The sequence below is a fragment of the Theobroma umbraticum genome, unplaced genomic scaffold, assembly GCF_002168275.2.
Source record: "Theobroma umbraticum cultivar Fairchild unplaced genomic scaffold, ASM216827v3 scaffold_4.1, whole genome shotgun sequence".
Taxonomy (NCBI): Eukaryota; Viridiplantae; Streptophyta; class Magnoliopsida; order Malvales; family Malvaceae; genus Theobroma; species Theobroma umbraticum.
The window spans coordinates 5,674,898-5,686,771 of NW_018397258.1; the positions used below are offsets into that span (position 1 = coordinate 5,674,898).

Consider the following 11,874-nt stretch of genomic DNA (forward strand, 5'->3'; position numbering starts at 1 on the left):
GAAAGAAAATCCTCTTTTCCTATCTAGTTTTAATATTATTTTGGCATGTTAGAATCTAATTCTTGGAATTTTTCCAAAATTATTAGGACGAGTCAAATGAATATGCTGGATTGCCTTTTCAAGAGTTGTTATCAAAGGAAAGTACATAATTCCACCCCCGCCCTCACATTTGAGAGCTATGACTCTTCAGTTTTCACACACCCCATGACCCTTTACTACAGCCAACCCTTTTGTCTGTCAGAGTTACAGGGGCTTGGATCAGGAAGTCGAATCAAAAGAACCCATGAGGAAGTTTCTAACGGGAAAAAACACCCAGGGCATAAGAACCTGCGCAGATACGATTCCCTGGACTTGGAATCCGCTAAGGTAATTCCAAGCCATTATGACCGTGGCTCTCAGGTATGTACCGCACGCTGCCTCTTCTTTCGTTTACCTTGGGAGGACAAAACTAATATGAATGGTCGGTGATCCTGCAACTAGCATTCCAGAGCATTGGAGTAGTGTATGGAGATATAGGTACATCTCCTCTTTATGTTTACGCAGGCACCTTTGCCCAAGGTATAAATCACAGGGATGACATATTGGGAGTCATTTCTTTGATCTTCTACACCATCACTCCCATGCCTTAGATCAAATACGTCTTCATCGTTCTGCGAGCCAATGATAATGGTGAAGGTACGTAAGATTAAGATTACTACTAATTAATTTATTAAGATCCAAGAAGCAAGCTCTTGTCTCTCTATTTAATAGTAAAATATTGCATGATTGCATCCATCCATATACCAAAGCTGTTTCCTACGACAAGAACAGTAATTACTCAGTGAACATGCTATACTCTTTTTCTTTCCCTTTCTTTTTTAAAGAAAAACTATTAGCAAATCTAATGTAAACACCATGTAGCAGGGTCTTAAAAGAGAGATTGTTTATGAACTTGTCGAGGTCAGAAATTTGACTTTTACGATAGATACCAAAGCGGATCTTTTCTTTATTAGCTAGCCAAATAGAAATTATAATAATTGTAATTAATTAATCAATCAGCTAATAATATTTTTCTGTCTGAGCATGTGTAATCGATGAATTTTGAAATTTACTCGTTGGGTTGCTAAGCTCTTTTCTCAATGCCCAAAGCACAGTGTTTTCGATTTAAAAATCGTGGCAAGTGAATTGGATTTTTAAATTCCATAAAAGATCAATTAGAATAAAAGAATAGAAAACACTACCCTTAATCAATATCTACAAGCAGCTGTTAACCGAATCTTTTTAAAACATTCATTCAACTATACATGACCATGAAATTGGTTGTCATATCTATAACAATTCTTAATTAACAGTCATCTAATTGTAGCTTAAGAAAAAATTTCTCACCAATAAAATTAAAAAGAAGAAACTTATAATATATTTTTTTTAACAAAGAAAACTTTCTCAACGACTACTTTGTTTCATTTTTCCTTGAAAAGACTAGTATATGTAATGTAGTGTTCTGCCATTTATCTTTTTCCTCCAATTTACTGTTCCTCTCATGCTTTACTCTTACAAACAGTTCTTATAATAAAACCGTCACCAATAAATTAAATTACTTCTCACATCTTTGTTACCATTAATAAGAATTTCAATCGGAGTATTCTGCGGTAATATAAGCAACCACTTCCTGTCAAATAGGCCTAATTAAGAAACCACCTTCATTAGCATGTTGGACTTTAGTCACTCCTAGTAAGACACCCTAATGCGGGCCGCAATATTACCACTCCAACAATGGTGGAAGGAGGGTTACATCATTCTTGTAAAAGAACCAGGTTCACATCCAGGATTAGCTAATTTAGCAAGTAAAGTCTTATGACAAGTAGAGGATACAATCTCACTTTCAGCAGTTTGAATGGATGAGAACAATTATGTAATTGACGTCTTTCAAGGGGAACATTTGCCCTGTACTCGCTAATATGCCGATGTGCGAGGATGGGTTTGATCCCTAGTCAACAAGCAGAGGATCGTGGTGTATCCAATTTCCATTTGGAATTGCCCACCAAAGGCCTTAAAAGAGCATCAAAAAATCGAGTCCAAGTTAGAGAACAGCCAGTTTGCCAAACTTTTTCTCTTGACCATCACAATGCTTGGCACATCCGTGGTCATTGGTGATGGTGTCCTCACCCCCTGCATCTCAGGTTTGCTAATTTTAAATTGTTCTATTCATTTCTGTCATAATTTACTTGTTTTACCAATTAGAAATCAATGTTTAAGAAGCATTATGTTATACATTTTCTTAAACACTTTATTGCAGTTTTGCCAGCTGTGGGTGGCATTAAGGAAGCTACAGCTGCAATGACAGAAGGTAACTTATTTTAATGCCATGAGATTGAAAACAAACTGATCTCATTTCTTTTGTTTTTTTTCTTTTGCTTTTCTTGAAACGAAAAGCAAGCTGCTCACAATAACATCATTTGGTGTAAACAGATAGGATTGTTTGGATATCGGTAGCTATCTTGGTCTGCCTCGTCATGGTTCAAAGATTTGGAACTGACAAAGTGGGCTACAGCTTTGCTCCTATACTTTGTGTTTGGCTCGGATTCATTGGTGGAATTGGAGTTTACAACTTAATCAAATATGATCCAACAGTCATTAAAGCCATAGACCCAAAATACATTGTGGATTACTTTAGGAGGAACAAAAGGGATGCACGGGTCTCCCTAGGTGGGATCGTTCTTGCCATAACAGGTTCCAAAATTTTGCTTCCTTATTCAATTTAACTCTTTTTTATTGAAAGAACTGTTAAATATTAGTTACAACCTTGCACTTTGATGCAGGGACTGAAGCATTGTTTGCTGGTGTTGGCCATTTCACAGTTCGTTCCATACAAATAAGCATGTGCACCGTGACCTACCCAGCTCTGATACTGGCCTATACTGGACAAGCCTCCTTCCTTCGTAAACATGAAAATTTTGTTTCTGATGCCTTTTTCAAATCAATTCCAGGTGAAAAATAAAAGTCGAGCCCAGGGATACCCCATTTTACTCTCCTTTGTACGATGTATATCCTATTGAGGTGGCTGGTTTGGGATATTGCAGGCCCTCTGTATTGGCCAATGTTTGTGCTAGCTGTGGCGGCTGCAGTTATAGCAAGTCAAGAATGATTTCAGGGTCGTTCTCTATAATCCAGAAGTCACTCTCATTGAGGTGTTGTCCTCGTGTCAAAGTTGTTTATACATCAGCCAAATATGAAGGACAAGTTTACATTCGTGAGGTGAATTACCCACTGATGTTGGCTTGTACAGGGGTTACTGTTGGATCCAGGACCACTGAAAAGATTGGCAATGCATATGGTAACTCTCACAACTCTGCTTATACTTTATTACCTATATTTAATTAACATTGATGCAATTATGTATCTTATTTCATATCAGTCTTCTAATTACCTGAACTTAAGCATTAAAATTAACGAGAAATAACTGCGTACAGGGATTGCGGTAGTGTTTGTAATGACTTTAACATCATCATTGTTGGTTTTTTTTTTTTTTTGGAAAAGTGATTTTTATTGATCTCCTCACCAAATTGGCAGTTTGAGTCTTAGGCTTGACTGCAAAAGACTCTTCATGGCGTAAGAGAAATGGTGAGGTTAATGCTTATGTACATTTTCCAGCAAAGTCTGCTACTCAAGGGTAGTGGTAGCATTACAAGAACCCAAAGAAACTGTCTAAACTATACAAAACAGAGCATTTTTCTCGGGAAACACTGGATAGTCAGCCTGTACAAAATCAGTGTTGCCATAAAACAGAACCCAAAGGTGTCGAGATGAAACAACTCAAGAAGCCATCAAGAAGGAAGGCAGCACCCCAAAACGCACATTGTAAAACCAGACCGCAAGGAGAGACACAAGTAGGGTGAAAAGCGAACCTCAATCTGGACCAATTTCGCGAACCTGGTACCGGTATCAGAAGAGATCATAGCCAACAAAAAGAGCAGCATCGTCGTTTTCACAAATCAGCTGGAGAAGATCAACCTATACCCTCAAGCGATCAGCAGCATACCATCGAACTCATGACAGCCACCAAGGAAAGACAAACCAAGCACTCGGACACTTCTCAGCCACCTGCAGCAAGAAGCCGATCCCTTTGGAAACTCAACATACTTTTGGTTATCGCCTATATTCTTGTCATTGGCTCTGTGGAGTTAGTTTATTTGAGCTCTGCTCTCTACAAATTTGATCAAGGAGGATACTTACAGTTAGCTTTTACCGCAGGCCTAATGACAGTGATGTATGTTTCGAACAATGTATACCGAAAAAAGTACAATTTTGAGCTCGATCACAAAATTTCTCTTGAAAGGTCAAGGGAAATTACTGCGGGCACAAACTTGTGTAGAATTCCTGGAGTTGCATTGTTTTACTCAGAGCTTGTCCATGGTATTCTACCCATATTTGAGCATTATGTGGCAAATGTACCAGCATTGCTTTCAGTCCTTGTTTTGGTCTCTATCAAATCACTACCGATTAGCCAGGTTGCAGCTGAAGAACGATTTCTTTTTAGAAGAGTGGAACCCAAGGAGTTAAATGTCTTTCGTTGTGTTGTTAGATATGGATATACAGATATTCGAAATGAACAAGAATCCTTTGAGTGGACTTTAGTTGAAAGGCTGAAAGAGTTTATCAAAGAAAATGTATGGTCGTCTCACGTACTAGTCAGTAATAGAAAGAGTACTGCTACAAGGGGTGAGGAATGGGATAATGGACTAGATACCAGGGAGGATGAAGAAGACAACGTGAGGCAAGTTGAAGAGGATTGGCAAGAGATGGTGGAGAAAGAAATCAATACAGTAGATAAAGCATGGCAAGCTGGTGTTGTTCACTTGATTGGTGAGAGTGAGGTGATCGCAAGCAAAGGAGCTGGAACAGGGAAGACGATTTTAATAGATTATGCTTATAATATCCGGAAGAAAAATTTGAGACAAAGTGAAAAAGTGTTTGATATTCCTCACAGGCGCATGCTTAAGGTTGGTATGACTTACGAGTTGTAGAATATATTATGAAGAATTGGATGGGCTTGAAAGCATTGTTGCTGCATTTTTAGAGCTATAGAAATACAGCACTACAAAGCTTTCCTAAACTCTAACTCAGAAATTTAGGTTGCAGGGAATTATTCTACCTTGTAAGGAATAAAACAGGCTGCATTGCTTTTGGCATGCGTACTTAAATTTGTAAGCGCTAGTATTATGAATGCAAAAGTTTCATGATTTTATTACACTATTTTTCTTAATAATCATATGGATTCCATGGGAAATTAAGAAAGAAGAAAAGATAGCTCAATTTGTACTCAACAGTCTGTAATATTGCCTTTTTTATTTTTATGTAGAAACTCAACATATATCTAATTACCTATGATTTTCTATTTTATATGCATACATATATATATATATATATATAAACTTTTAACTTTTTGTGTTACCCTAGCTAGGACTCAATCTGGTAGCCAAAACACTAAATTTTTTTGAAAAGTAAATTGCATTTTACTAAATGGAATTGCGTTATACTATTATTTATCCAAAAATTAAAGAAATTGCTTTATATTTCTTTTTAATAGAAAAAGAAAAAATTGCATTACATTTCTTCCCATATATTTTCTCAGTATAAAGTTGTAGATGCTCTCTCTCTCTGTGTATATATATATATATATATGAACCCAATGAACTCATTGCATTTATATATATGAAATTATTAATATATGAACACATTGCCATATATAATTACATTGAACTTTTAAAGGAACTATCGTCCTTGACTAGGATAGAGATTTTCAACCAGTGATTCATTTGAGGGTAATTCTACCATGACATTTCTCATAAAAAGAAAATTAGACTTATTAGGAATTGCATAAAGCACATAAGGCTTTTGCCATGTACCACAGTGAGGTATTCAACTAAAGCATCGCAAAACACTTGAGCTACTCCAATCTCTCACATGAAAAAGCCAGGTTAGAAATGTATAAAAATTTTGTGTGATGCTGCTCAATTAATTAATTCAATTTTGGTGGATGATCAAATTAAATTAATCGATATGGATAATGACTATGATAGAAAAATTAAACGTGGCCGGTAAAAATTCCTTGCTTATCCAGAAAATTAAACGAGTGTCTGTCTCACCAACTCCAGCATATTACTTCTGGCACGTTGGTACACGTCTTGTTATGCCTATATGCTAGATGTGACAAGCAGGACTCATGAATTAGGATTTACCGATAAATGGATTAAGCAGGAGTATTATTCTATAATTATTTAATTATAATAAAAAATTATTTAGAGATCTATCATTTCTAAATGTGAATTTCATATATTATTTTAATGAATCTTATATTGGTGATTGTATTAATTAACTAATTGTGGGAGATATGTTTTCCGATCAAGCAAGGAAGGTAGTTTTCTCCCAATTAGGCAAGCATTATGTTTGGAAGCAAGGAAGGGGAGGGAAGGCAAAAAGGTGATGAAAGAAAAATGACAGAGAGAAAGCAAAGTTGTTTTCCCTTCATTGTGTTTGATATGAAAGATGGAAAACAGAGGGAAAGAGAAAAAATGAAGGAGAGGTCCTTATGTTTGATATATATAATAAAAGACAGAAAATAGAGAGAGAGAGAGAGAGAAAGAGATTAAAGATAGAATTGTAAATAAAATCATTAAGTCAAATGTATAAATCTACCCACTTTCCTGGCCTCTCTTATATCTCTCCCATACTAGGTCTTTCACTCCTATGTATTTCCTCTTTTATAAGTTACTTTTTTGGCTGTTCATTTGGGCTCATCTCCAACCAGGTGAGTGGTGACCCTTTCCATGGATACAAAGTGAAGGAGGAGAACTTTTATACTTCAATATAGATGTTAGATCCCAGCTTTATAAATCTAATTAATGAAGGAAAAGGAAACTGACAAGTACCCATTTTATAAAGGAGAAAATTCCGTTACAAACTAAAGCAAAATGAAGTGTGTATAGCTCACTGGGTTGTGTCTAGGTTTTCACAATTTGTTGCCTGTCTGAAATCCATGTATCATCCTCTCTATTCTCTCTTAAATTATCAAGAGCAAGAATTAAACAATAGCTTTTTCTTTCGTTTTTCCCCTCAGACAGTATCTTTCAAACGGTTAAACAAGAAGTTCAATCCTAGAAAAAGACAAATGTTTTACTCTCGTATTTTAATTTCTCTCATTCATTGTCTGCATCTGCAAACAACCTATAAACAGAAGTTCCAAAAAACCTTGACTTTGATCATCCTCAGTTGCAGGAAACCTGTTCAATGTCCATTTGAATAGTGTACCTTAATAAAAAAGGAAAATGGCAGCATGATCGAGACCTGGTGGTGGTTTTCACGACAAAACAGAAAAATATCCAAACACAGATACTAAACTGTGGTCCCAGGATCTAGGAGTTTCAGAGAGAAACCCTAGCCATGGATAATTATGACCATCTTGAAAGGGTAAATGAAGAAATGAGAAAAGCTGTAGATGCGGCCGGATTCACTATTTCATTTTCAAAGGGTAACTTGGTCTTGGAGTAATATAATGCTCAGAGAAGAAGACTAGGGCATGTGCATGTCTTAGCTAGTTCTAATGTTGGACTAAGGAAGGAGAGGCCAAAAGAAGAGAGGGCTCTAGTCAAAACTATTCATTCATTTCAACTGCAAGCACAGATTGGGAAAACAAGCTAGAAAATTAAGTATAAAGTTTAGTTGTACTAGACTGCTACGTCAGTTAGGAAATGAGATAAATTAATTGATAATTATCCACATAACAAAGAAAAAAGGATTTGGTGATTAGATCTGAATCATGGTAGAAAGAACAAACCTCAGTATAAAGTCCAAGGAATACAAAAATCCCTTATAATCTTGACTGTATTCCTGACAATTCACATTCTATATAAATGCATCAAATAAAACATACTAACTATTCCACGTTTTGATTTTCCCTGAAAATAGTCTTCACTATCCAGTGTTGGTGAGTTTCACTCAAAACAGTTAAGGAATTCAGCTTAAAATCGAAATTGAGTAAATCAAATTAGCAAGGTCTAGTGAGCATAAACCAAACCCTAAATTTCTATACATAAATTCCCAATTATGAACTCAGATAGGCTACTGGTTGTCTAACAAATTAAATACCTGCAATAAAAACTCATAATTGAAGGAGGAAACATACAAGAACTAGCTTCAATTCTCATAATTCTTAAGCAGATATTAATCAATCAGAAGACAAAGTGAAGATTTAAAGCCTCACAAGCAGAAAGGTAAAACATCTACCACATTTAACACCCCCCAACTCCAAGCTCGCTGCGTTATGATCATACCTATTTCATCAAAAACATAGAGAACTAATTTAATTTAACTTCAAGTCTAGAAACAATTACCACGCTTTATATCTTTCAAAACGGCCTGGAGAGAGAGCTGCTCCTGTCAATAGCATTGAACTTCAATGGGGTTGAGGGAACTGCAGATCTCCTAGGCAGTTCACTTCTGTAATTTGATGTTTCTTCCTTTTCTTCATGGTTGCCAGCCCTATTCTGGTTAACTCTTTCTCCTTCCTGATCCCTATACCTATGCAAATACCTTTTTAATTGCTCAGCGAAGTTATCAAACCCTAGAGTTGCAAGTGCCCAACAAATGTCATCCCCATTAACAGTTTTACGCTTTTCCTTGTGACACTTGTCAGATGCTTCTCCAGTGACAAAGCTAATAAACTCGGATACACATTCTTGCATGGTCTCTTTAGCTTCTTTGGAGATCTTTGCGTTAGGAGGTAGAATCTGCTTCATGATTCGCCCAACGTTAGCTATCGGAAGCAACCGATCTTGTTCCTTAACGATGCCATCCTCTCCTAAGACACCACCAGCGCCTGCAAAGTTGTAGCTATGATCTTCTCTATCTGAATCAATTCCTATTTTATCAGTCATCTCTACAAAGAGAAAACTAATTATATCCCATTAAACTCAGACACGTTGCTTGTAATTACTAATTCGCTATTATATAGATGTATAGTTAAGTGTGCGTTTGTGCATACATGTATATATAAATTATAAAAAAAATAAAAGTTGTTTCAGATGACGTGATAGGTAATAAGACAAATTAGTTAACTTTTATGAAACATGATGACAGGTAAATTTTCATTATTAGTATGAGTTAGGGTTTTCTTTAAGGAAAAATATTGAAGAACTACTCCTTGGGGGGCTTGTGCAAGCAATTTAAACCTTAAAGGCTTATAAAAAATAGAATCAAACTTATCCATTATAGACAATGGTCCCCTTCTTTGCTCCTTAACACTTAGTGCTCTCAATAAGTTCAAATTGACAACCCTTAAAAGATGCTGCAAATTTGAAATTTGTGGACTAAATATATGCACGTGTGCTTCTTGCAGTAGATGCAACCAAACTTTAAGACCTAAAAAGAAACCAAGTAATTATAAATTAGAACACTAAAGTTGGATTACCTACCATTTAGGTTTTTACATAAGATTATGTCACTCTACACGACGAGAAATTAATTGTTCCTTGTGAGGTCATGGTCGGGTACTCTTCAAGCTCTGGACTTCGTATATAATGCCACCTAGCCTACGAGCAGCAGTCAAAGGATACAAAATATATGGCATACACGTGGCAATTAGTGAAAGATTGATCCATTGATAATCAGGAGAACTTATTATGCAAGTTGATTTACAGGTCATAATCTTGATGATCATTATGCTTTGTTAAACCATCCCCCACTCCCCAACACGATAAACATGACTTGGATAAATTATTAATTAAAGCAGTCTATAACACTAAGCGTAAGCTTTAAGTTCTAAATTATTGATTGATGAAAGCTATTTGATTATGTACACTAAATATAATTATTAGATGCGTATTCATTTCGAATCAATCATGTCATTTTATAAAATCAAATATTCGTAAAAAAAAATAAATCATAGATAATAAATAGAAGTAGAGGAATATTCGATGTCTTATACGCTAATTAGAGAATTCAATTATTTTCTTAAGATGACTTTGTGATTTTTCAAGAATAAGTGTCAGAAGAAATATTATTTATTATTTAATTTGTGAAGAATAAAAATAAAATAATTTTGATTTGAGACTTCTATGAAATCAGAGTGGAAACTTTTTCATGGATATATAGAAGGAATTAAATCATAGGTTTATATACGTCAAGAGGTTCTTGTTGCATTTTTTCTGTTGACTTCTTGAGCAAATTGAGGGAAAAGGTGTAGTATATAAAATCAATTCCAAAGGGATAACTTGCCTAAAGTAGGATCAGGGCCACAAATATATGGACACATTGGCAAGTTGAAGACTAATTTAGTCTACCAATTTAAGTTACTAAATTGGGCAATTTATTTCTTTCATTAGATTTTAAAACATTAGGGTTAATAAAGAAAAAGATATAAATTAATTAAGAAGTGAAACAACCCTCTTTTGCAGATACTTAATCCCTTATTGACACGATGTAGATAATGCTTAATTATTACCCACAATAGACTAGAATCATATGCAACTTGCAAAATGGAAGAGCGCTGTTAATTAACTCTCATATTGCAAGAGCATATCAAAGATTTAACAAGTATAAACTTGATTAAAAATTTTGAAAGTGAATAAAAAGGCAAAGAATGTGAATCAACAGTTTGAGGGAAAAAAATAATCATGTGCACACCTTTGTATATATTCCTCAAATACCTCATTAATAGATATGTATGTGTTGTCCAAGAATATATCCCATCCCCAATTTAATATTACCATATATCTTGATCAATGTTCCCAGGACTTCGCTGGTTGTTAAAGGTCAGTGCATAATGGCCAATCTTCTGCATCAAACTGTACTTCTCTGCACGAAATCACTGTTTAGAGAACATGATTTGTGGTCCATGATTAGTAAACAAATACATGCTTGGTTCTTCGTCAAGAGGCGTTCGAACAAAAGCAGGGAAAAAAGAAACAATAGAAAAGACATACTCATGGCCATCTTAAACTCTCTTTTAAACTTTAGTATACTTAAAAATAGATTAATTTATTTTCTCATGGTATGAACGACGTACGCCTTGCAAAGCAATTATATTAAATCAACAATGCTTTCATAATCAAGATAATTCTAGTTGGTCATTCCAAGATTTACCAACAAAAACCATATATAGTCATCAATTATCATACATATATAGACTAGAAAAATTATCAACTAAAGATAGAATATATATATATATATATATATATGCTATAGTCCAGACTTTACCTATTTGAGGATTTGTACTTAATGGGGGATTCTCCACCACAACTAGGGCTATAAAGAAATGCCATTTGGAAGGTGGGTGCTGGTACTAAGAAAAGAAAGAAATTTAATTATCCGAAAGTCTTTCATGGTTTTTGAGGAGCTTAAGAAAGTTAAAACATTCTCGTCTCCTCTTTTTAGCTAGGGACCACCTCCCCCACTTAGGTTTAAGATTCTCCTCTCCATCTGCCCTAGTGGGCATCTTAGCAGATTTGAATCTGAAGCTTTGTTACAGTAGTAAGACTTGGAGTACTAAATACTTTTGCTTTAAAGTTTACATAAAAGGAATAGAAATTGTCTTCTTTCGTATTCAACTTAGTTCGTACCACATAACTATATTAGCCTGCTTTTGGAATACGTCTTTTCTGCTGTTTGTATTCTTTTCGTGCCGCACTCCTACCTACTTAAAAAAATCCTTAATTTTTACTTGTTTACTTAGGTCATTGAATAGCTATCTCATCAATTAATATTAATTATATTCTAGAAAATAATCAGGAAAATTAAGTAATGATACAAATAATATATACAGTCATTATCTGTTTGATCCACATGTTCTGCAAACAGGAATGAAAACTAATCAGGAAAATCAGATAAAGGAGCCAACTG

General features: G+C 35.0%; 2 protein-coding genes across 2 annotated transcripts; one reads left to right on the forward strand and one right to left on the reverse strand.

Annotated features, from left to right (window-relative positions):
* Window positions 1–204: 204 nt before the first annotated feature.
* LOC110414220 (potassium transporter 5-like) lies at window positions 205–5,003 on the forward strand. Its single transcript, XM_021425300.2, is given in 13 exon segments — window positions 205–399; window positions 453–679; window positions 1,911–2,043; window positions 2,045–2,159; window positions 2,276–2,326; window positions 2,449–2,709; window positions 2,799–2,966; window positions 3,060–3,116; window positions 3,119–3,313; window positions 3,450–3,489; window positions 3,606–3,617; window positions 4,091–4,671; window positions 4,723–5,003. Coding segments are annotated over 13 exon segments (2,316 nt in total).
* Window positions 5,004–8,384: 3,381 nt separating this feature from the next.
* On the reverse strand, window positions 8,385–8,912 carry NF-YB5 (nuclear factor Y, subunit B5). Its single transcript, XM_021425135.2, has one exon. The coding sequence runs from the start codon at window positions 8,910–8,912 to the stop codon at window positions 8,385–8,387; it is 528 nt and encodes a 175-aa protein (XP_021280810.1).
* Window positions 8,913–11,874: the final 2,962 nt, after the last annotated feature.